The sequence below is a fragment of the Aethina tumida genome, chromosome 7 (genome assembly GCF_024364675.1).
Source record: "Aethina tumida isolate Nest 87 chromosome 7, icAetTumi1.1, whole genome shotgun sequence".
NCBI classification, from domain to species: Eukaryota; Metazoa; Arthropoda; class Insecta; order Coleoptera; family Nitidulidae; genus Aethina; species Aethina tumida.
This window is the reverse complement of record NC_065441.1, coordinates 16,416,617-16,442,558: the sequence shown is the minus strand read 5'-3', so window position 1 is coordinate 16,442,558 and position 25,942 is coordinate 16,416,617. Positions and strand designations below refer to the sequence as shown.

At 32.0% G+C, this 25,942-nt stretch overlaps 1 protein-coding gene across 7 annotated transcripts in view; it reads left to right on the top strand.

The window, feature by feature from the left end:
• The window catches only part of LOC109609423 (uncharacterized protein CG43867), a 119,261-nt gene that overhangs the window by 10,148 nt on the left and 83,171 nt on the right, over positions 1-25,942 (top strand). For all 7 annotated transcript variants that reach the window (XM_020026082.2, XM_049970124.1, XM_049970128.1 and 4 more), the window contains exons 2-3: positions 11,483-12,359; positions 15,543-15,762. In XM_020026082.2, the coding sequence (XP_019881641.2) occupies positions 12,292-12,359; positions 15,543-15,762 (288 nt within the window). In that variant the 5' untranslated portion in view covers positions 11,483-12,291. The remainder of the gene's footprint in view (positions 1-11,482; positions 12,360-15,542; positions 15,763-25,942) is intronic.

Genomic DNA, 25,942 nt, shown 5'->3' with positions numbered 1-25,942 from the left:
CTTCTATTTGTTTTTGCTTGATTATCGAAAATTAAATTATTAAATAAGGTTTCCAAACTTATGTCCAAATAAAAATGTTAAATTTTGAATAAAATTGTATTTCGAAAATTTACTAAGTAGATACAATTTATAGAAACATTTTTATTTATCTCTTAAACAGAATAGTAATTTTACTTATATCATTCATTGTTTATTAACTATTCGAATAATAAACAATTCAATTTTAGGGATCCCAAACACTTGTCCAGGAGTGTATTTAATAGAACCAATAAATTTTGAATAAAATTCTATTTCACTTTCTAATATCTTAATTAAGATAGATACAATTTATGGAAACATTTTTATTAATCTTTTAAACAGAAGATGGAAGTGTAATTTTAGTAAATTATGTTGTTGTTTATTAATTATTCGAATAATAAATAATTCAATTTTAGGGTTCCCAAACTTTTGTCCAGGAGTGTATTTAATTGAACCAAAGTAAATTTTTATCAATAATAACAATTAAATAGTTAAGATAAATAAGTAATAATAATAAAATAATAATTACTCCAAGAAACACCTTAATTTTACCCAAGTTTGTTGAAATGTTTCCCCTATTACTGTAAATTATCTGATCAAGAATCTGAATTTATCCATTAATTTACAGATTTTAGTTTAATTTTTTTATTTAACATAACAAAATGATTTTATTATTATTTAAAAAATCTGTAGACTAAAAAAACCGCAAAAGTTATGACGGCAAACATCCCCGTAAATTTTATTGATAATGACGCGCCCGTTTTACGACGCACGCCTATTCCGTCCCGGTCGGATTTTCCTCCGGCTTTAAGAAAAATCCGGGCGTGTTGGACGTATTTTTCGGCGGAGTGCGTGTTCGTGTCCGTGCGCGTCTGTATGGCTGAGAGATTCGCCCGTCATTATTGGCATGCGAGTGTTAAACTCGCATTACCGGGGACCTTCTTCGGCGGTGCCGGCAGCATATTCGGCACGACAGCCCTTATTGAATTCGCCATATCGTTTTCGCAGCAGTGAATATCAATAAAAGATCCGGCAACGGATCGGGCACAGTCGTTTTAATAAATCTTTTGCATATAAAAAGTTTCTAATAAGCATTTACGTCTGGGCCGGTCGTAAAGATGACATGACACCTCAAAAATGTCATCATCATTCACCATACTTAAAGTTGTTAAGGGGGACGAGATTTTCAAGGGTTGTCAGCTTTTTCCGCTGATATTCGAGTTATTTGAGAATAGTTGAAATTTGTTTTTGTCTTTCGCCAACTGCAGGAACCTAAAGCATTTTCTGCAAGACATTTTTCGCACAAAAGAATCCAGACGGGATTTAATTTCGACGAAATTCCGCCGCGCCCAAAATTCCTGTAATATTTCAAACTAATATCGCATTGAAAAGTGTTCCCATTGAAGTCTGCAAACATATTTGAAACTTTAATCATCCCGGATGTAAATTACTAATTCACTTAGTTTAATATCAAAAGCTCTGAAATTTTACGTTCGAAACTTAATATCTAATGAATTTTAATAATTCCCGAACGCGTTTTCCGGGAAATCGATGTTTTTAATATAATTGGATTTCACAAAGACATTAAAGTATGGATATTAAGTGCAAAAGTTGTAAGAGAGGGCCTAAAGGTGGATTATAAATTTATAAAAGGTCGTTTTTTACACCCCATTTAGTAATTAAATTTAATTATGCCCCAAAGGACCAGGCTCTCTGCTTTGAACAAGAAATTACAATTTTTTTTACTGATACTTCTGCGTTTGCCCCAATGTCGCGGACCATTTTTATTTTTCGGCCAGACCAGAAACTCCGACCTTCATAAAAATTCATTACCTCAGCAAGTCTTCGTCAAATGAAATTTTGTTCGACATTTTTGCATCCTTGATACGACAAAGGAACAATTCTGCAACAAAATCAATACGTGGTCGTCTAGGAATAATAAAAATAATAATAGAGATGAGATGAGAACATTTGCCAAGACGTTACTGTTTGCCATATCAATAAATGCAATGAGAGCGTCTATTTAACCAATTGACATACCTTTGACCTTCCTTAACTGACTGTATTAGACTGCGAAATGGTTCTATAACAATTGTTGGTCAATGTCATGAAGGTTACTTTTGTTCACAAGTATTAGTCGTTGCTAATAACAATCAGGTTTAAACTTTCATGTTTAAAGGTGTATAACTCATCAAGCCCTACCTCAAATTTGTTCAAACTGATGGAATTCCTCTGCTGCAACATAATAATTTTATTTTTGATTAGTGCCTCCGAGTATGAGTACAAATGATCACCTAGCTGGTTTATGTACCGTGTGTTTAGTATAAAATATAACCCGAGCACCCGAGCATCTTGTGTGCATGTCGTGGCAGAATTGCCGGGGTGAATTTATGTTCTTTTTATTTTCGAGAATATATCATCCCCGTTAAACTTCATCCCAGTTAGTGTAAATGAGACATAATTTAGTTCAGACGTCGTAAGAGTCTGAAGCAATCAAATGGGATTGCTGCTTTTAAGTTTTTTTTTTTTTGTGTGTGTGCCATTGCGGTTTTTCCCTTTATCCTTGGCGAGCCACTCTGGGATTGGGTGAGGTTCGTAGACGGGCAATTTTTCCACAGGAATTACGTATTTCAGTTTTACTGTGTTGATTCAATTCCCGTCCCCGTTGCACAATATATCTCCTTCCATAAGTATCAAGTCTTGTGTGTCGTCTCATCGCGGTAATTTAGGAATATTTTAAATTAGAACGGGACTCAACGGAAGTTGTTAAAATATACGTCGCTCATATTCTTGTTCTTATTCCGACCATGTTTTTTTTCTTCCCGTTCAACTGATATATGTGTTGACTCGAGAAATCATCTCGATTCAGAGTTGGACTTGCGCAGTTTTTATCACCTCCATTGTCTTTTACTGTTGTACTTCAATGCCTGTTAAAATAGTTGTTGTTATTGCCATATTAATCTAATAGTGATTTGACTGCTTTTATTTCTTCTAGCCGAAAAATGACGTTATAGAATCCAAAAAATTAAAGACGAGTCCGGTTCTGGACGTGGGTTAGAGCAACGTCTGGACGATGAACAGTCGCACGGCCAAGATTCAAGCAGCTGTAAGTCAGTTCCATTAAGTCGTTACAGTGGAGGATAATTTCGTAAAAATAGTCGTGTCCTAATTGGATGGAGTTCGTAAATCAAAGTGCGCCTGACGTCAGGTTATGTCTTGGCGTCGACACAGTATCGTCCGCTCATAAATCCCCAAAGCTGTAAAATCCACTTTAACGTTTCGATCTTTGTTACTGATGGATGTAATTTTTTCAGAACGTTGTTAATAAATAATGAAATGGTTGCTGGCGTTTTAATTCCATTGAAGGACAATCAAACTGATGTAAATTGTTTTGTTAGATGATGAAATTATCAATAAATGATTTAACATATGAAGTATATGTTTTTATCTCATTTAAAATAACTGATTAAGCAATGCTGTTAAAGAAAACGGATGTTCTGATAGATTTGCAACAATCTGACGTATTATTTTTTACTATATCTTTGTCACATTTAAAAAAGTGGCAGGTTAAGCAATGCAATATTGTTAATGGAAAGCAATATTTTTGATTAAAGGTTTACTATAGATGCCGGTGTTTTATGGCCATAGTTAATTTACTAGATGTAGAAGAAGTAGTTTAGCACCTTAATGATGAAGATACTAAGAAGAAATTGCAGTTTCAGTAATCTTCGTAAGTATGTTAAAGAAAAAAAATGTCATTATAAATAGTAAACTTTTAAATATATTTTTGCTTATTGCATAACCATTATAAGTATTTATAAAAATACTTATAACTGATAATCCTTGTCAATTAAAGTACTTATGGTTGTTAATTAGCAATCGAGGAATTAAAATAATGTGAAAAAATATTTATTTTCTTATTTTCTTTTGAGTCTTTTTATTCATTAAAAGAATTACTTTAATAGGAAAAATGAATAAAAATTGAATAGTGAAAGTACTCCCATCAGTTCCACGAAAGGATTTAATTTCTTTCCCTATTGACTGAACAAATAGTTATAATTGTCTTTGAAAATTATATTAAGTATAATTTGTGGTGTGGGTGATCGACTTCCTCTTTCGGTCTCTTTTTCCTCCACACTGGAACGCATTCTTCAGTCAGCCTCTGTAGCGACGTGTGACGAACAATCGCCGGAAGCAATCAACGGCGGGCGACTTAAGTGCAAATTGCACCCGAAACCGACAGGCCCTTTAACGAAATTTATTTTATAAAAAGTGTTTTATCCCTGTCTGGTGGCAGATTAAATCCACTCCCGAACGCTGTTTTTTTACCACGTCCGCAGACTACCCCTTTCGGCTCTGGCCGGCCGGGCACTTTTAATTTCGCCACTGGATTTATTTCACTACAAAGGGGGCGGGTTATTTATGTGCGCGGACGCCGTTGCACTGTTTCACCCCGATATACAGTTTTTTTTGGGTAAAACAACCGGAGGGTCCGGTTTATAACGCTGCTGTTTTTAGTCTTTAAACGGTTTCTATTAGCAAGTTGCCGGGTTTTTTAATTACCGCTCCAATAAACCACTTCTGTCGCTTCAATCACAAACTTCTGTTGGTCGTTGCATTTTAATCTGTAGTTTCACTACCCTTTCATTATTTATGTATGTGAGTCCAATGTGTGGGGCATTAAGGTTTATTTGAAGGAAACTCCCGAAGGTGTAGTTCGGATGTTTTGATAGTGAAACGTGTAAACCATTGATATTTCGTTTATTCGAAGCTCTAAATTCAATTCGAGCGTTGAAGGACAGTTTATTTGAGTGCGAATTTGAAATCCGACCGTCGCTGGGTCATTTTTCACGTTGAGCGTTTCTTTAGAATCTCAATTTGCAAGTTGTCGTGCATTCTCGTTTCCCCCGCCTCCATTTCGACGGCTTCGCACACACACTGGAAGCACCTGGAGCCCCGTTCCCGGTTCCGGATTCCGGAAAAATAAAAAGCACTCCGGGTAAATAAATGCGTCCGATTACGGCTATCGGTTATCTTGCCGCTGAGTGGGGCCCAGTTCATTTGTCACGGGCCCCGAAATTCCGGGAGGTTTTTATCGTGCGGATCTGCCTGGCGAGTTTTTCTTGCAGTGCCGCCATTAAAGGGGTTGATGGGCATGATGCGAGCTGGAAAAAATTAAATTACCTAGAGGGACCGTAAGAATTTTTAGTTTGCTTGACGAGCTCATGAATTTTTATTAAGTTGTGTGTGTATTTAAATATGTTGTAATTAAGAAAAAGCACTAGCTCTGATTAGCTTAAGGGTGAAGTTACATTCAGTTGAACGAGTAAAAAAGTTGAAATGAATTATTAAAACAAAGTAGAAAGTAATTTTACGAGCCAAAAGCAGATTTACTGGCGGACGGCTTATTATCCGTCCGTAGCATTCAACAAATTTAATAATTTCTCAAGGAGAAACAAAAAATATTACGTCCCGCATTTTCCCAGACAGGAAAAGTAATCCGGGTGCCGGAGATATTGATGAATTTCGGTGTTGCTGTTCCTCTTGTTTAATTTCACAGTTAAAAAATGGTTTAAAAAAAAATGCGCCTCGTAATCTTGAATCATTTATTTTGCCATTATTTCCGAAGCCTTTGTTCTATAATGCCCGGACGATTTCCATTAGCACGGCCTTCGAGCCATTCTTGGCGGATATCGCGGCTTTCATAACTCATCCCGTCGAAAACAAATAATTGGCCGTTTTCGGAACCGTGCTAATCCCATCATTTTTCAAACGTTTTCTGTATTGTTTCTTTACTTAATTATTACTTTGGTGGTTGATCCCGATATTGTATCTTATCTATTTTTTCCTTTCATGTTTCATCTGACGAATATACCAACATAGTTGGCCATTGTTGAAAGTCGTAATGTGATTCTAGATCAATCATAAATAGCTCCCAGTAACAAACCCGTACGAAATTCGTTGTGACAAGAAACCAACTCAACAGTATCGTGTTAATCGTTAACAAGCAACGTTACAAAACCGAACGGGCGACAAATTCACTGACAAGACAGCCTTTCAAAATAACACAAGGCAAGAGAGTTGAACATGGGCCGTCGGAAAATTGATGTCGCGCATTAGGCCTTTATCTTGGCGTGGGTCACAAACACATGTTTAATATGCACGACACATGCCTTAGGCGTTCTCTCTCATTCGGATGCATCGACGGCCTCGGCTCCTTGCATACATTATGTCAATTGTGCCTTACTGTGCCTCCGATGCCATTCAATTACAACGCGACTGTCTGCTGCTCCTGGCCAGGGGTGAATTTCAATGCCTGCCATCTGATTTCGTATACCACAATTGAATTCCATAAACTAATTGCACAGATACTCTATATGTTATCTACTGGTAAATAATGGCCAACAAAATGAAGAATCCCGACTAATGTTTAAAGAAAGGTGAACAACTTGTTACCCACAAGAGTATAATGAGTAAATGAAGTAAATAATCTTTATCAAATAAATAAGATATGATGATAAATTCAATCTTAATAGAAATAAGAAGAACTTCACTTACATGCAAGAACGTAATGAATAATGACGAGACGAAGAATCTGGATTAAAGATAGGTAATTTAATGTTAAAAGATAAAAACAATTTGTTACACTTTACCTGAAGGAAATAATGAATAATGAAGCAAGAATCACGACTGAAGATGATAAAAGAAATAAAAACGACTTGTAACACGAGGTGTTACCTAGGAGAGAATAATGAATAATGATGTGAAGAATTTGAATCAAAGGTGATTAAAAACATAAACTTACATGAAATAATGAATAATGACGTAAAGAAACTGGACAAAAAAATGCTTAAAAATATAAAACAATTGTCGATTGGATAAAAACAGAAATTTGCCGGAGGTTTACTATCGCGTCCATCCATAATGTATGGCGTGTATGATTGTGCGTATAAAATATTCATCAATTTATAGGAAATGCGAAGAATAAATAACAGGAAACATCCCGTTCGAGGAGCGTCGGAGCGTTAGACGTGTCGACGGGAATAATTCTGTGAAATATGAAATTGCAAACATTTAGTATGTGCTCCCCGGGGTCTTGTCTGGAAACTGCAAACTGATCGGATCAATTTCAAACTCAATATAACTTTGGCAAAGCGCGGAATTCCAAATTTTAAATTTATAATTCTCATTTCCACATTCATTCGTTTTTACATTCGGTGAATAACAATGTTTACTGGTGCGTGTTTCGGGGAAATTGACAAAGTGTATCAAACTTTTCCCCAATACCGGTCGGTAAATATCAAACATCAAAGCAGACGTTTTTTTATATTTGGAAACGATAAACATAATTAACCCGGGATGAAAATGTGGAAAAATGTATATTGGAAATGGTGTGAGGGTGGAAGAGTTGTTTCAGAAAAGGCGTCGATATCAGACACAACATAATGACATCCCTCCAATATTGTTTCATATATCTCCTCCACATATCTCATATCGAAAATGCAACACTCACCATATTGAACACATATAACAGAGCAGATAGTCTGAAGTTCGGGTTCGGAACAGCCAAAAACAGCCCTTGCCGTATCTGTGCATTTTGCTTTATTGGACATATAATATGCAAAATGGCCTTTTGTCATACCCATTCCCATAAATTCGGGATTTTAGGATACACGCGCTTATCAGCAGACCTTAAATAACTTTCACCTCACTATCCCACCACTTTTCGGATGAATATATTAGATCCCAACATTTTTTCTCTCCCTCATATTACTCTTTTTCACAAAGGATAACAGTTATATTTTGTACATTTTTTTAAACCGATTTACTCGTCTTGATTGAATACTTAAACAGTCCCCCAGATTGTGTATCAGAAAATATAATTAATTGATTGGACATGTGAACTACAACTATTAAACGTTGGTTTTTGATAACCCAACAACAATTTTCAATAAATAAGTTGATGTACTGATAAATTAGTTGTTTAAACTACTAAATGATATTAAAATTTCAAAACTAAATTATTTATAAAAGTTCATTTTAATTTATATTCAAATTTACTGTGTATTAAACATGTATTTCTGATAATGTAATGACCTTAAGTTTATCTTACAAATTGCACCCAGAAACATTATTCATTCATGAGTGTATTTATAAGAGTCAATTGGATAGATAATTCACTAACATTTAGATTAAATATAATAAAATAGATACGCAAAAATTATTTTATTAAAAAGCTCGAAGTTGAGTTCTTTTATAACAGTCCCATTAAATTTAAAAAGCATGTAAATTTCGCGGAAGGTTACATGAAAATGTGCTTACACAACAGAAACAGTTTCAGAAATCCATTTTTAACATGCGCGATAAAATTTACCGGCACACTAATAAATTTTATTATCTAGGCTTTCAGTGGAATAGTGTTATAAACGTAAAATCCTGCAGTGCCATTAAAATAGCTGGCGCATAACCCGGAAATTGCCGGTTATGAATATTCAGATAGCCAAGTCTCAAGTATAGTGTAAACATATAAAATATTAATGAAAACTAGCGTTAAAGCGCAATATTGATGGAAGCGCAGATAAAAATGAACAGTCGCTTTTATAAAATGCTTTCAAGACGTGGTGGGATACGTTAACTCATTACGTGCTACTGTTTATATACCTGCTCAGTATCTTACTTGATGGCCTCGTATAAATATAACAGCACGAAACGTATTATGGAACTATAAAGCCCCATAAAAAAATATAAGATATATAATCGTAAACGTCGCGGATGATTCTCACTTGCCGAATGCTCATAACGAAATTTTACTGGCCACTTATCTAAACATCTCCCATTGTTTATCTACTTTTCATCCAATTACTGCATACAATGTTATAGCTGGATGTTTTCACGTTGTAACTGTTTATTTGTTGTTATTACTTTTCCTCTAATACTCCCCACAACTTTAATAATAAGATATATTATAATAATAATGTATATGGTAAAAACTTTTTAATAATTGGCCTCATTCATTAAATAGAATGTGTGGCAAAGAAACTACATTGATCCTAAAATATGTTTGAGTTTTTAAGAATGTCATAAATAGACAAAGACAATCAAGGATAATTTAAGAACTGAACTAAGGGAGGTCCAAATATTACTTACCAAAAATATTAATATTCACTTCTTCATCTAATAATAGTAAATTAATATTTATGTTAATGTTTAGTAATATAAATATGTGACCAAACAAACATTACTATATATTTGTACCAGAGATGATGATGATGATGATGGTTACTCTTTGAGTGAAGATTAAGCAAAATAAGTATTATATAAAATAATATAAAAGACACAAATCACATTAACTTGTAATTAAACATTCTCTCCCCCTGGAATAACTCAACAATTTTTTGCCTTTTCCGAAGCACAAAACAAAGAAGGAGAAACGTAATGTCACATGCCGGGAGTTTCAGGAACGGTTTTTTTCCCACTGACCGGTCCCGATAATAAATGGTCCTTGATATAAGAACAAGAAACGGGATCTTTTTGCCGGGACGTTCGCGGATGCTTTCGGAGCGAGGGAGTCCGGCCCCGCCATACATTATTGGTTCGATTAAGCAAAAAAAAAAAGATAAATCGGAACCGGATACGACTCATGTAAATAGAAGGTCGGTATATCAAGTCGGATTGCGACGGAATTTTATCTGCCCGCATTCGAAAGTTTGGGGAGAAATATTAAATGCGGCGTTTTGGAAATTTTTTTTTAGTTTCGCAATCTAATTGTCTCTTGAGTTTGAAATATCGCTCAACTTGGCGCCGGCAGCAATTAATTCATTTTTTTGACGTGAATCTTAAGCCGGTCGGATGGCTGCCAAAAAAAATTGAATCATTAGCAACAATTAGATGCGTATCGCATCCAAAAATAAAGTATCGTTCCGTGTTGGGTGGTAGTAAAAAAAATTGTTTTACAAATAAACTCCGGGCAAATGTGTTATACGTGTTAATAAATCTACAAAATCAAAATGAATATTTCACTTTTGATATGTGAATTATGCTAATGACGAACTAACACGGAACGCACTATAACATTTTCGGGGGGCTGGTTTTAATTCTATTTGTATTTACATAAAATTAACATACGTTTTTATATTTATGATGATTTTTCGACGCTAATTAATTTGGATGTGTGCTTTATCAATTTTTTTGTACATGCATTTATATTAAAGGTTAAATGGAGTTTTATCGTCTGTAAATCTTGATGGAAACATTTGTAATTAATGTATGTATATTTCATCTGATACAGGAATATCAAATTTGTGAACTACTTATTTTGTAACAATTAAATGTAGGTATTACAGCTTTTGTCAATATAAAAACAGTTAAATAGTCTAATTAATAATAATAATAACAAATTTTATTTATGTCCAACAGAATTAACTTTAAATAGAGACAACAATAAATAATACATCTTAATTAAAAATTCTGCATTCCTGCCCATTTGGAAAACTGGGCTTTTTAGTAGAACATTTGTTCTATGTCTTGGTAAGGTGAGAGAACCGCTGGTTCTTAGTACATTTGGTGTAACTTACAATAAAGCATTTCTTTACATTTAGCTGAAGGTTATTATTTTGACACCATGCCACCAAAGTGTCAATATCACTTTGTAGAGTAAGGGTTTGTACAATACTGTCGACTTGATCATCAGCATAGGCTAGACTACAGCATAAAAACAAACTCAACAAGTTATTGATGGTATAATAGGGGTCTCAAGTTAGACCCCTGCTGTACGCCAGAGGATGCAGTGTAAGTGTGAGATCTAAGTCCGTTGACGTAACAAGTTCTGTTTCGTATAACTCTCAATTAAATTAATAAGATCATTATTAAGATCAACAGTATCAGTATAGCATAGTCAATGGAAACGAACGCACGTGAAAAGTCTGTATAAATGACGTCCATCTGACTTTTACGATCTATTGACGATTTTATATCTTGAGTCAAATATAACAAATTAGTGGTGGTGGACCTGCCTAACATAAAACCCTGCCTAGTAGGAGAAATTTTATAACGAATACTTTGATAATTGACAGAATGTAACACCTGCTCATATATTTTAGAGAAATTACTTAATATAGACATAGGACTGTAATTATTAAAAATAGACTTATCACCTTTTCTGAATACTGGGGTAATTTTGGCAGTTTTCCATATAGATAGGAACAAATTGAAAATAATTTTTAATAGTAATGTAATAAATTTATAAGAATACACATTTATTTTTAATTTATTGTTATGACTTTTAGTGCAGCAGAAAGTAGGTGTTATGTGGGTGTTTCCATTTCTCTTTAAGATACACAATACTTAAAACAATGATGTAATTTACGGTTTTACCAGAAACTGTTTAATAATTGCATCATTTAATTGTTAATCTTATGTCATTGATTATTGACTGACTGATTAAATATATGTTGTTTTGTTTCAGATCCAAAAGACCCCAAACGTCCAGATGTCTTCAACATGTTAAAATAAATATATTTATATTATATGTATAATAAAAAGTTTTTAATATTAAGTGTTAATTAATCATATATCTTATATATATTATATATCTCTATAAATTACCGTTGCATATCTCTGTTAAGAAAAACTCGTTGAATTTTATATACCACAATTTTAAAAATATACACGATACACACACACATTTAAATAACAGCCGAGAACTGGTGCCAAAACGCCCGAAAAAGTTGCGCAATCCCGAAAAGAGCGGGAGAGAAGTCGAAAAATTTCGATGCACCATTTCGAAAAGCGCCGTGCCGCATCCGGAGCCGTTCGCATTGGCGATAGAAAGAGAAAATATAAACAGCCGACCTTAGTGGGCTAAGACGAGGTCAATGCCCATCGCATGCAACTAGCAATGATGTGAGATGTCTTCTAGACGCGGACCAGCGTCGTAACGTGCGAGAAACCGAATCGCGAGCGCTTCGTAACGAAATTTTTCCTTTAATTGGTGAACCTCGGTTGTGATCTGCCTTCCATCCAAAAGAAAGAAAACCAAGCCCCCCTAGGTCTCCTAAACGGTTGCAGTTTGTAGTGTGTTATGTCCATAATAAGAGTTTTATGCCCGTTCGTTGTTTTATCGGATTGTTGCTAGTTGTGGAATTTACGTTTGCGTTTGTGAAGCTTAAGAACTATAATGGAAGTGACTTAAATCGAAAAACACAGGACTCCAGTTGGTGCCGGTTTGATGTGTGTTTAGTGCGGAATCGCGGAATTGCGGAAGAGAAGTGAAAGATGGCAGAAGATCAAAGGAGACTGAGTCAAGTTTTCGATCCCATTACGCGACTGGGTGAGCTGACAAGGTGAGTTTGTTTGATGATTATTTTTGGTGTTTGCTTCAAATGCTCCCTTTACATATAAATTATTGAGGAAATTACACTACTCAACGGTGTCGAATTTATTCTACAAATGTTTGATCTCACGTGTTTTTCACTATTTATAGTTAAGGCAAACTTTTTAGATAAATTAAAATCGTTTATCATTCATTTATTTAATATTATAAATTATTTATAAATAACAAAAATATACAATTACAATTTTAATATTTTCCATTTGTATAATATGTAATTTGAAAGTATTCACTGTAATATTTATAATTAATTTTATCATTTTTAATTATTTTAATTGTTAAAGTTTTACTGCTGAAAAGTGTAACTTTTATTACTTACTTTATTATTAGGTTACATTATACTATTTGTAGATAAATTGTTAATAGTTCATATTTTGTATATTATTCATATTATTATAATAACTTTACTAAAAAATTATTTTTTTATTATTATTTTAGACAATTTATAATATTTTTAGTTTCATCTCATATTTTCATTTTATATTTAACAGTTTTACTAATGATTATCTTAATATCTTAGTTACATTTTCTAAAGTTTAACAAATTCTAATTAATTAACTATTCAAAATAATATTTGTAATTAAAATAATAATTGTACATAATTTGTATCTCATATTTATATTTTACAGTTTTACTATTAATATATTTAATTTTTAGTTAGATTAATAATTTTTTATAAATTGTATCTCACATTGTAGATTTTAAATTTTAATTTCATTAATGATTTAATTTTTTAGTTATATATTTCTTTTGTTAATATGTTTAACAATTTTTAAATATTCATAATAATATTTGTAGTTAAATTATTAATTAATAATAATTTGTATCCCATATTTTATAATTTAGTTTTCAGTTAATTTTTTTTATACTTTATTATTATTTTAGAGAACTTTTTTTAGTCAGATTACTAAATTTTTTACAGTTTATATCTCACATTTTCATTTTATATTTTACAGTTTTACTAATGATTAACTTAGTATCTTAGTTACTTTTCCTATAATGTTAAACAATTTTTAACTATTCATAACAATATTTATAGTTAAAATAATAATTATACATAATTTGTATCTCACGTTTATATTTTACAGTTTTACTATTAATGTATTTAATTTTTAGTTAGGTTAAAATTTTGTTATAATTGTTCTCACATTTTAGATTTTAAATTTTACAATTTTATTAATGATTTAATTTGTTAGTTATATATTTTTTGTTAATATGTTTGACAATTTTTAAATATTTATAATAATATTTGTAGTTAAATTAATAACTTGTATCCCACATTTTAAATTTTACTGTTTTACTAATAATATATTTAGTTTTTAGTTAGTTTTTTATTTAACTTACTATTATATTGGATAATTTGTAATATTTTTAGTTAGATTACCAAATTCATGGTTTGTATCTCACAATTTCATTTAATATTTTACTGTTTTGTTAATGATAGATTTAATTTATTATTTAGTTTTTTCTATTACGTATTATGAATACTTAAAAAATATTTAAGTGTTCATAATAATTTTTGTTCATAATTTGTATCTCACATTTCACATTTTAAATTTTACAATTTTATCAATCATAAATTTAACTTTTCAGTTATTTATTTTGACATTATTTTTAAATATTTATAATAATATTTGTAGTTAAATTAATAATTATTTGTATTTCACATTTAATATTTTAAACTTTACAGTTATATTAGTAATAAGCTAGTTTTTTGTTTAATTTAGTATTATTTTGGACAATTTAAATATTTATAATATTTTTAGATAGATTAATTATTTTTTGTCTTTTGAATTTCACATTTAAAATTTTAAACTTTACAATTTTATTAATGATAACTTTATTTTTTTTTTAATTTAATTTTTATTTTTATTTTTTATTTGCTAATGTATTTAAGAATTTTTATTACTTATATTTTTAGTCAAATTTAACATATTCAATTTTATAGTTTTTACTAATGATAAATTTATTAGTTTTATCTCACATTTAACATTATAAATTTCGCTGTTTTATTACTAACAATAAACTTAATTGTTACTGTTATAATTAGTTTAGTATTATATTTTTATATCTTCATAATATTTTAATTAAATTAATAATTATCCATTTTGTATTTCTCTATCAATTTTTTATATTTATTTCAACAATATTTTTTTACTGATAATAAATTTATTTTTTTTATTTATTTTAGAATAGAATAGAAATTCTAATTGTTATTTCAAAATAATTCTATTTCATTAATAGATTTTAATGTTTGTTTGTGTTATAATCCTTTACAATTACTTAAAAGAATTTGTTTTCTGTTTATAAATGAAGATGTTAAATGACCAACAACATTTCAATTAAACATTTGACATCTCCGCACCAAGAAAGCATGGAAGATGTTTACAGCACCGAAACGGCTCCCATTTACAATAACCATATACAAATCCCGCGATAAATAAAACGTCAAGACCTCATTACGAAAACGGCAAAATCCAGTTATTCTTGGCCTGCAACCGTTCATTTAATTTCAATCCACATCCGAATCATCCTCATCCGACCGCACCGATTCAATAATTCATTTCGCAACGCCGGTGCCTAAATCACAGGTGATATATCCCATTAACATTGATAAATGGTTAAGTGTGTCGTAAATCCTTGCGACGGTGCATGCAGCAGGTGCCGATTTGCATCACTTTCTCTCTTTTGCTCGCGTTACAATCTTTACGGTTACGATCGTACGCCACGCAAATTAACGCACACAAATCGATCGAATGTAGGTTGGATGCGTGGGTGGGAAAAAAGACACCACCAAATATTGAATAATCTAATTGGTCATAATTGAGATAATCGGTCGGTCGTTATTTAATTTACATACGACTGAGTATCTTGTTAACGACACCAATCAATTTGTTGTGGAGACTTGTGGACACGAGATAATAGTATCAAACTGGTTTTAGGATGTCATATTATGGCTCTATTAATTTTTAATTTCGATATTTATTGTGTGCACACAACGATTGTAAATTGATCCTTTTACTGTGGTTACATGTTTACTACGTTCAATTTTAGTTGGAACCTTGAGTTTGTTGCGTTATCCCACACCTCTTTTTTGTAATTCAACTTTTAACAATAGTTTATTTTGGTTGTTTAGGATGTCACATTCAACCCCGTCATCCCCGAGGTTGCTGCCGCGGCGCCAGAGGGAGATGGCGCCTCCTCTGGCCGCCTTCGACATCCTGGACCAAGGGCCGAGTGGCTCATCCACCCAACCGCCCACCGTCAATTGGCAGGAACGTTGTCTGGAGCTGCAGCTCGAGTTGCACAGGAGCAGGACGCAGGCAACAAGGACTCGCGACATGCTTCGTGAAAAGGTCAGTGTTCCGCATAAATATACTTTGTAATCGAACCCAGCTGGAAGATGTCGTAAACAGACAATAATCCATATGGGAATCGGTTGGCACTAATTGGTCGTGTTATGCTTGGGGATTATGCTCCGATGACTGATGCAGACATCAACGCCCGGCAAAAGATTTATTTTTATAAGCGTCATCGTAATAAATCCGATGTCATCATCGTGGTTGAATTACGAGCCATAAAATTTGTTTATCATTAATCCGCGTTACAATGCGTCGGAATTCCGTTTAAATTATATTTAGACACTTACGTTTAATTTATCTTATCGGTCCTATTAAATGTATTTTAAGAGAATGAGCGTGTTTCCGAATCGGATCGTGTTTCACTCTGGTTTTGATTCAGTTTCTTTTCATGCACTTACTTAACTTAAACCTTTGCAATAAAAGAAATTGAATTAAATTTTATCATCACAGATTAATTATTATAAGAATAATTTTAACATCTAATAATTAAATTTTTATTTTTATGTAGTTTTCTGAAATTAAAAATAATAAAAATAAAAATATATCATTTTGTTTTTGATATAAAATGTTAATTAATCTTTACCTAAAGGTGTTTATTTTATGATTAAATGAATTTTACAAAATTTATAATAATAAATTTAACTTTCCTAATAATATTTTTTATTCCAAGCTTTTAAAGTATAATATATTAAAATAATACTGGTTATTTTGTTATAATTTAAATAAAGAATATTATATTATTGTGAAACATTTTAAAAGTCTATTATATTTCATATTTCAAATTATTTACTATTGATTGATTTTCTTTCAGTCATTTTACAAATGTTTCCCTTCATATTTTGTTACATATTATTTTTTTTATACAGTACATTTTAATAATAAAATAAAATTAAATATAGAACGATAATAAAATTACTACATTTATAATTTTCAATATTTAATCAGTTACATTATTTCAACTTCATGTCTGTTATACATTTACAGTTCACGGTACAGTTATATACATTTTAATAATAAAACAAACTAAATTTAAATATAGAATAAAAATAAAATTACCACAATGTATTATTTAATTTTTAATGTCGCATTATTTCGAACTGACGTTCGTTATATATTTCTACATTTAAAAATATAAATTTATTCTTTTTTTTTAATCAACAGTAGTTGCAAATGTTTCCTGAATTGCAAATGAATATTTTAACTAGCCCTGGGTTTAAATTATTTTGAATCTAATTAATAGTCTGCACGTCGAGAGTAAATTTCATATTAATTACCTCAATTTACTTGTATCCAAACATCAATTGTTTAGTTAATGGTATAATTAAGCCAAGCTTTAATTATGTCTATATTTCAGTTATTAATTGTGGTAACTTAACAATGTTTACCAATTATGACAGTACATGTTCAAATGTTGTGTTTGTTGTTTAATTTACTAGTAATCATATATAGTGAATATAAATAATCAGCCATTGTTTTAATGAGCACTAGTTCTGATTTAAATACACCCGTTTAGTTTATATTAGTTTGCTTAATTACAATCCGAATATTTAGTTTTCTAATGGTTTAAATTAAATATTGATCGAGATATAACTACCAAGTTAGGCCAAATTTTTTTTTTATTTGTACGCTGAAAAATTGGTTCCTAGACATCTTTGAAAAATGAATTTTTTTGTTGAATTCTTGAAACTTTGTCCTCCGATATCTTCTAAACGGTAAAATTCATGAAAAAAATGTAAGATAACTTTTTTATAGAGCGTTGAATTTGCTACAAAAAATGTGAATAGAAATTTTATGTAGGATCAAATAATGACGAGATATGGATTTTCCCATATGAAACTAAAGAAAAAATGAAAAATTGAGATGAGGAACGTTCCTATTAAAATTAAGAACTCAACTTTGGAAGGCATTTTTTAAAGGTGTCTAGGAACCAATTTTTCAGTGTCAGAAGATAAAAAAACCACCCTAATAACTACTTTCTTGACCTTCAAAAATAGTAATATTTGATTAAGAACTGCGTTTATTTCAAGTTATAAACCAAGTTTAATTAGTGTGAACACATCGTAGTCGAAATTAAGTACTAAAAAGAGACGTTGAGACACTTTTGAATTTGCGGTCGGCGTCGCGACGCCACGCGGATGGGAAGCGCACCGACCGCCGGAAATATAATATACGCGCCCCCGAGACAAATGCCGCCCCACAATCCGATTACCTGCAACTAACGACTTTCAGTGCACTTGACTCGTAAACCTCTTTATTTCCAGCCGGCCTCAACTTCAAAACTACAACCCCCACGAACCCACCGCCCCGTCACATTTTTATTATTTACGTCGGGACGTAAATTTCAACACTTTATTGCGACGCTCGACTATTAATGGCTCCGTCTTTGTTTTGTGCAAGTTTTGGCGGATTTTTGTTTTGTTTTAATTGGTGCGGGGGTGAAGGTGGTGCAGAATGTATATTATGCATGTGCAGGTTTTTGTGATTTTTGACATTTAATTATATAGTTTTGGAATTTATATTGGGGACTCGTCCTTACTCACAGAGGTCCATTAAACCAATCCGAATTTGTTCGCAACCAACAAGTGTTTCTTGTTCCGGTCGGAAGGCAAAACAATATCGCGTCGTACGTAACACCGGGCGGGGGTGGTGGCGCACAGCCCCGCCGAGTTTTAATTGAAAAGTTGGCGCTCGGACGCCAGAGATACGGCTGCAAGTTTTAATGTTTTTGCATGCGGCATCCGCGACTATAATCGATGCCGTTACGTTTATTAACAAACTCGGGGATGAAAAACTGCGGAGGTAAACGCGGTTATCCAGATTGTGGGCCACGTATTCGCTTTCGAAATATTTATCTGATTGTTGTTGTGGTTTCGTTGAAATCTATCTTAATTTCGGACCGTAAGTGAAACCATCCGTGTGTTTTGCTGATTCACGTTAACTGCGAGATTAAAATGTTCCTTGAAACCGCCGAAACATCCCTTAGCATCATAAATCTCGTCCAGGTTATAAGTCAATATCCAGACTAAACATCAAAATATGTACCCCCGAAACGAAAATGAAATTCGTGCTGATTCATCGATTTAAGGCGAACGACCGCGATTGATTCATATTTATTGCCGTACAATCACGAAACGAAACCACCATGCACTTCTGTAACATATTAAAAATCATCCCCTCGGGCTTATTTATTGTTTCATGCAAAATTTCAATCCGGTAATGGCGAGGAATGTGTTTGCTTTGCGACAACAAGATGCTGGGACGCGGAAGAGATATTTCACGTATCGATGGAAATTATTCATGGAGTGTAAAAAGGGCGATGTCGTTAAAATTCCATCGATCGCGCAAACAGAACGGAGCTTTTGTGATTGCACGTCAAAAATAATTAATTATGGAACTCGATTCGCCTTTTTTCCGACCTCGTTGAGAAACGGCAAGGTTAATTGAAAAGGCCACGAGCAACTTTTATGTTCTATAATTAATAAACAATTTCTTGATCAACGTAAAAGTTTCAATATTTAGATTGTGCAGCATAAGTATGAAATTGATTTTTTCCCCATTTCTGGTCGTATAATTGTAAATTTCCTTTTACGATTATATACCAGGAGCTTAAATCCGGTCCTGAAACGTTTAGCTGCATGTTTTATTGTAAAAACCCTCTATATTCAAACACCATCTGTGTGAAACTGCGAACCAAATTTCACAGCATCGGATTTTAACGATACGGCCTTTCCATGGTCCTTTGTTCCAGTATCTCTTTTTATAAATCTATAGTAACGGGGGAAATAACAAAAAATACTGTTTTATTCAGTTTAAAAGGGATTCATCGTTTTTTTGTGTACCACCAAAACTCGTTCGATTCTATATAAAAAACTATTTAATTATTTAGTCAGCCAAAATTCAATTTCATTTGAGGGATTTCAATTTATTTTATTTATTTTTGTAATTTAATTTAAACTCTTCTTAAGTTGGCACTTATTTAAAAATATTGGACAGATAAAAATCTATAAAATAATTATTCTTTATGCAAAATTATTTAAAGGTAAAAGAAAATTAAACAAATATCGTACTTAAAAATATATATACATATTTAAAGCTTTATATTCAAATATAAGGTATAAATATTTAATAAATATTATTATATATATAAATTCTATATTTGTTTTCTTGAAGAGCAAAAATAATATGGATTAATATTAAAAAAGTGAGATTTAATGATTCTTTTTCTCCTCATACTTTTTAGAAAACTTGTAAAATAAGAATTAAAATGTCATTTATCCTCTGTTTTTTAGTTTTAATTTTTACTTTTGAAAAGATCTAAATACATCTAGAATGTCTGGAAAAGAAAAAAAATTAAATCTCAAATTTAGAGAGTAAAAGTAAGTATTCTTCGTTTTTTAGTTTCAGATCAATTATTATTATTATTATTATTATTATTATTATTATTATTATTATTATTATTATTATTATTATTCTCAAAAGTATTTAAAATATGTTAATTGTCAATACACAGAGGTAAAATCTTTATTTTCCTATTTATTTCTAAAAATTGTACAAAGAAAAATAAAATCAAAAATATTTAATATGTATAAAACCTAAAAATAAATTTTTGTGAAATTCATATTTTATGAATCTTTACATTTCTGGAGAATTACTAGTAATAAAGGGAAACTGAAAACTGAAAATTTTGAGACAGAAATTACCTATGTAAATTTAAAATATTTTTCTCAGAATATTTTCAGATAATTTCAATAGAAAAAATTGCTGAAAAAGCCCTTCTAGCCAGGCACATTTCACACTTGAATAATAAATAAAAGATTTAGTAAAATCGGGAGATTTTGGCTCACGAATCCTAATAAATTATTGACACTCGTTCCCCACAAACCCAGCTTTGCGCCAAAACCTTTTTCCCACACCCAGGCACCGAACTTATGCAAAAGTATTCGGCCGCACGTTCCCGATTTGGCATTTGCCGCCGAATGGGTTTTTTTTGTCCTGCAGGATACACCGCCTCCCGTCGTCCGTCCGGCGCCAGACGTCCCGACGTCGCCGACGCCAATATCTCGCAGCGTCGTACCGCGAAAAATCATCTGCCGGACAGTGAAGAATACGTAATTCTGTGCAGAAACGCGAGAACGGGTAACAGTGTCACGGATCAATTCGCCTCCGCGACGAACAAAGGTTGGAAATTATGAATTTGAACGACGGAGACTGGGGAATTCGCGAATGCATTGCGCCAGTGCATTCCTACATAAATATGAATGCAAATGGAGTTCGTTGAAGTCGTCGGGCTAAAATTAAATGCGATATTGTTCCTGAAAGAATAATGCGAGCGCACGCCCCCTCCAAAAAATAAGATGAAAAGAAGACAGTACGACAGGCGACGATTGGGATGAGTCATGACTTACAACAATTTACACCAGTTTTAAAAATATTTTCTAATTTATTTTATTGTATTGGTTTATTAAAATTTTAATGTATCTGAAAAATATGACAAGGAAAGAGAATTTTGAAAAGCAAACATATTAACAAAATGAAGTTAAACTTTATCAGTATTGATCCAAATTTAATAATTTTTCTTTCATAATTCTCATTTTTTCTCGACTTTTATGAAAAAATATAAAATATATATTAAAATTACCATTATCCACCAATTTTACCAATTGATTGTTTATCATAATCAAAGTAGTATACATCGTTACACTAATAGATTTTTACTACAATTTGGCATTTTTTTTCTGTATTCACTTATAACTAGCAATAAGTGTTTTACGAAAAATGAAGAGCAATTACAATACTTCAAATATAGAGTATAAACATTTAATAAATATTGTATATAAATTCTATATTTGTTTTCTTGAAAAGTAAAAATAAAATGGATTAATATTAAAAAAGTGAGATTTAATAATTCTCCTCATACTTTTTAGAAAAATTACCTTTATCCTCCACCATTTTTCAGTTCAAATTTTCAGAAGTTTTTAAAACATGTTAATTCTAAATATTTCAAGTTCAGTCTATAAAGTTTAATAGACTAAAGTTTAAAATAAAACGTTTTAAAGCAACTCAACCTATTATTTATTTTACATTTTAATATCGAGAATTCGTATATTTTTCTTTCCATCATTTATTTAAGTAACTATTTCGAATAATAATATTAAACAAATAAACTGAGTAAAACTAAAATTCATATATTAAAATTTTCGTAATATATAAAATATAAAATGCCCATGATAGAAACTTTGAAATGTCTACAACAAAACTAGTTCAATTTAGCTTTATGCGGATCTCAGAATATTCGTTCCAATAAAACGAGTAACAAGCTGATGAGAGTAATCTTCAAACTGTAAAATTTTTACGTCTTAACACGCCGCTGTACAATTTCCGACCGGGTTCGACTCACACTGTCTGGATAAATATTGCCGACTGTTCCCGAGTAATGGTTCTAAGACAAGAAATATGAAAGAATCGTTATTTTACTGGCAGAATATTCCATATTATTTGATTCAATTCTGATAACCGCACCGCAATCCCCATCTTTATTATTTGTCTTCGTGACTGAGAGAACATAGAAATAATTCCTGCGGCGCATCCACCAATTTTTCAAAAAACAATAAAACGAATAATTGACGTTTTAAATTCCGTTGCGGTTTGGGTTGTTTTTACGGACCAATTTTTAAAGTAAATGGCGTCGTAAATTGCAACACCCGCGTCCGAAAAACACACAAATGAATTAATAAATCGCAACGTCCGAACGAATTTATTATATCGGCCGTCCGTTTCTAATACCCGATAAATCTTCGGTTCAGCCGGTTCAGTTTAGAATTTTGTCCCCATCGGTATCGGCTCTCCCTGATCCCCATTATGTAAATCGCGATCGTGATCGGGACTATTAAAAACACATGCGTGTTCCTATCCGTTTTTAGTTACGAACGTTTCGGATACGGACTAAGCAAAAAATAATGTCTGCTGAAGCAGGTGCATTTTTCTATGTACTCGGAGAGTAGTTTTTGTGATCAGCCGCAGAAGTTTTCTTTTCGAACTTTTTCATTGTGCTATGGTTTTTTGGAATGAAACTTTTTATTTGTCAGACTGAATTCTCCTTACTGTTTCTGAGAAATTTTGCGTGCTTAATACAATTTAATGTAATTTAATGTATGATAAAATATAAAATATTATTAAATTGATAAATTTGTTTCAATTTTTTTGTTTTAAAAGTAAATCAAATGTTTGTTATTTTTATACATGATACAAATTTAGAAACTCTGTATATAACAAAAACTATGATTTAATATGATTTACTTTTTTTGTAATGTTCTTAACTGTAAACAAGTTAAATGTTTATAAATTCGTATTTATTTTACAATATAATTTATATAATATTAGTTAATATATTTTTATTTATTTATGATATTTTTAGAATTAAAAATTTTTATAATATTCTTACACATTTCTACAATAAATAAGTATAGAATATTTAGAAAATATTATCTAATATATTTTTGTTTACTTTTTATATTTATAGGTATAAAAGAAGTAAAATTTTTATGATTTATTTACTTATTTTTACAACATAAATGAATTAATATTTAGAAAATATGATATTTGGTTTATTTAAAATCAAATATTTTTCAATATATGCTTATAATTTAACATGATATAATATATTTTAAATAATTTTAATTTTAAAAGAAATGAAGCAAAAGTTGGCTGTTGTGACAAACATGATCAAAATTCGTCAAGGGAAAACATGACTGTAACGTTTCGTTTGTCTGCGCTAATTGGTTTTGGAGATGGGATCGGGGAAGAAATTAAATAAAAATCCGTCGTTTATAAGTATGCAAATTGGTCGAATCGGAATCAAGCAATTGAATTTTTTAATTAGGCCTCATCCTTCCGCGACGACTATCGATTTCCATATCCCCTCTCCCGTCACCGTAATGACTTAATGAACGTAGGGCTGTAAATAAACAAAACGACTCGCGGATTTGCATCGACTTAATTTAATCCCGATTCGACCTAAATTCATGAATAATTCAAAAACGATTTGGCCATTTTAAGACGAAAAATGATTAAGTTCTGAAGCCCGGGTGGTTCACCTGCACAAGCCCCCTTATCCCCGTCACAACCGAAAAATCCAGAACCGGAACCGGATCCTTTCTTCTTCTATATGTAGACCAATTTTCCGGTCGGTTGGCCACCTTCGGAGTCCGGCAAAATATGACTTCTCCCGACTTCAACGAGATTAAAACAATCAACTCTGCTCGACTGTAAACAGCGCGACTTCGTTCCGGATTAGTCGACCTTTGCACAAATATAAAAATCTCATTTCCCTTTATATTGAGCTATGTGCATCCCTTCATCTGGACAAATGCGGCCGTATTCTCCACTCGGAAAACTAGATGCATTAAACTGATTCTGAAGTGGACCCCGGAGGAAACCCGAACTGCAGTAATGTCTGTTTAAATTTTCCTTTGGAATTTCGGAATTTGCATACAAAAATGTGATTTTTTTAAATTAACTTTTAAAGGGTCTATAATGTACAAGTTTTAACTCAACCAATTTTAAATATTACACAAATACTATAAAATTTGAAACAAATAAATAACTAAAAATAGAAGAAAATACTTTGTAATATCCAGCAATAATTAGCAACATTTCAAGGAATAACCAAAATTTGAAGTGGAACCATTGATGTGAACGTTGTGCCTGCGACAAGTTGTTAGAAAGAAAAATGGAAGGTCAATCTAGAGGAAAAAGGAAATGATTTTTGCCAACAATTAATTTAAAATGTCAGAAATCTCTAAACAATTTAATATTTAGTAGTAGTGTTCATTTCTAGTTAAAAAACTTAATTAAATATATTTTTATATAAAACAAAAAAGTATGGATGTAATTTTGAGGTGAGTGAATAATAAACTAGGAAAGAGATTCCAGTTTAAATCTGTCGCTTCATCTCAATTTCCTGCACATTTATGAGCATCAAGTCCACGACAAAAAGTGAAGTCAATACGGCGGACGTAAATATAAACCGTTCCCGAATGCAACCATAAATATTTATGAGGTATCACTGGTACTTATCCCTTTGTATTTAGATGGTACATTTGTCACGCAGATAAAGACTTCAATAAATTTATGACGTACGGCGGCGGGATTATGTTTTATAGTGTGTATTTTAGAAAAAGAGAAAAAGGCGGCATCCTTTCGGTCCGAGAAAGGTTTCGAATATGATATGGTGCGGGGAAATGTCCCTTCGGATGGGAAACGTATACGCATACATAAATAATAAATCGTCCATCAAATATTCATGTTTTATTCGTGGAGCCACAATGCGTATACGCGGTGTATCGGAATTTAGCACCGCTGACACTTTAAATATGCCCGCTATATTGTAAATCTATCGGGGGCTGCGTTACGCAACATCCCTCTCTCATCGCGGTTTATTGAAATTGGAAATTTATACTAGATGTCTGGAATGAATTTTGAATTTATCATTTGGCTCCAGCACAGCCGATAGCAGGTGTGTTTTGAGAATTGTTCGCAATGTTACTTATAAACTGATGTATGTATAAATTACCCACCATCAATTAGAGAAACTATCTCAACAAAAAATCATATACAAATTACTTCAACTTCAAAATAAACTTCGCATTAAACTTTCCAGACATTTACCTAAACATTTGAATGCAAACCTAATCGTAAAATGATTTAACTCCATGAAAATAACAATTAATAACTTTCCAAAACTCCAGACTTGTCGTAGCAAGTTGCAACAAACTCTCCACACACAACCCCGTACCTGTCCCGTCAATCCGGCGAGCTCTTAATTAGTGTTCTGTTGACCGAATCGATTCGTTGCGTCAAATTCACGCCTTGTCGAGTGTAACAGCGTCGGCCATGTAAGAGAACCGACCCTCTGACGGTGGTGTTATCCTTTTATTTGAACAAGTGGAATTAATTTTCGCCGTGCAAACATCCAGTGCCAATTGTCATTTCGCAAGTCAAATACAGGCCGACGAATATTAAATGCCACCGACGTTTTTCAAGGGGGAAAGTTTTTTTTTTAATTGAAATTCGGTCGACTTACTGATGAAAGGCAAATATTTGAGGGATTTTGATTTTTCAAAGGCGGAAGTTCTTGTCTAATTGTGTTTGTTTAATGAATTCAGACGTTTCAAAA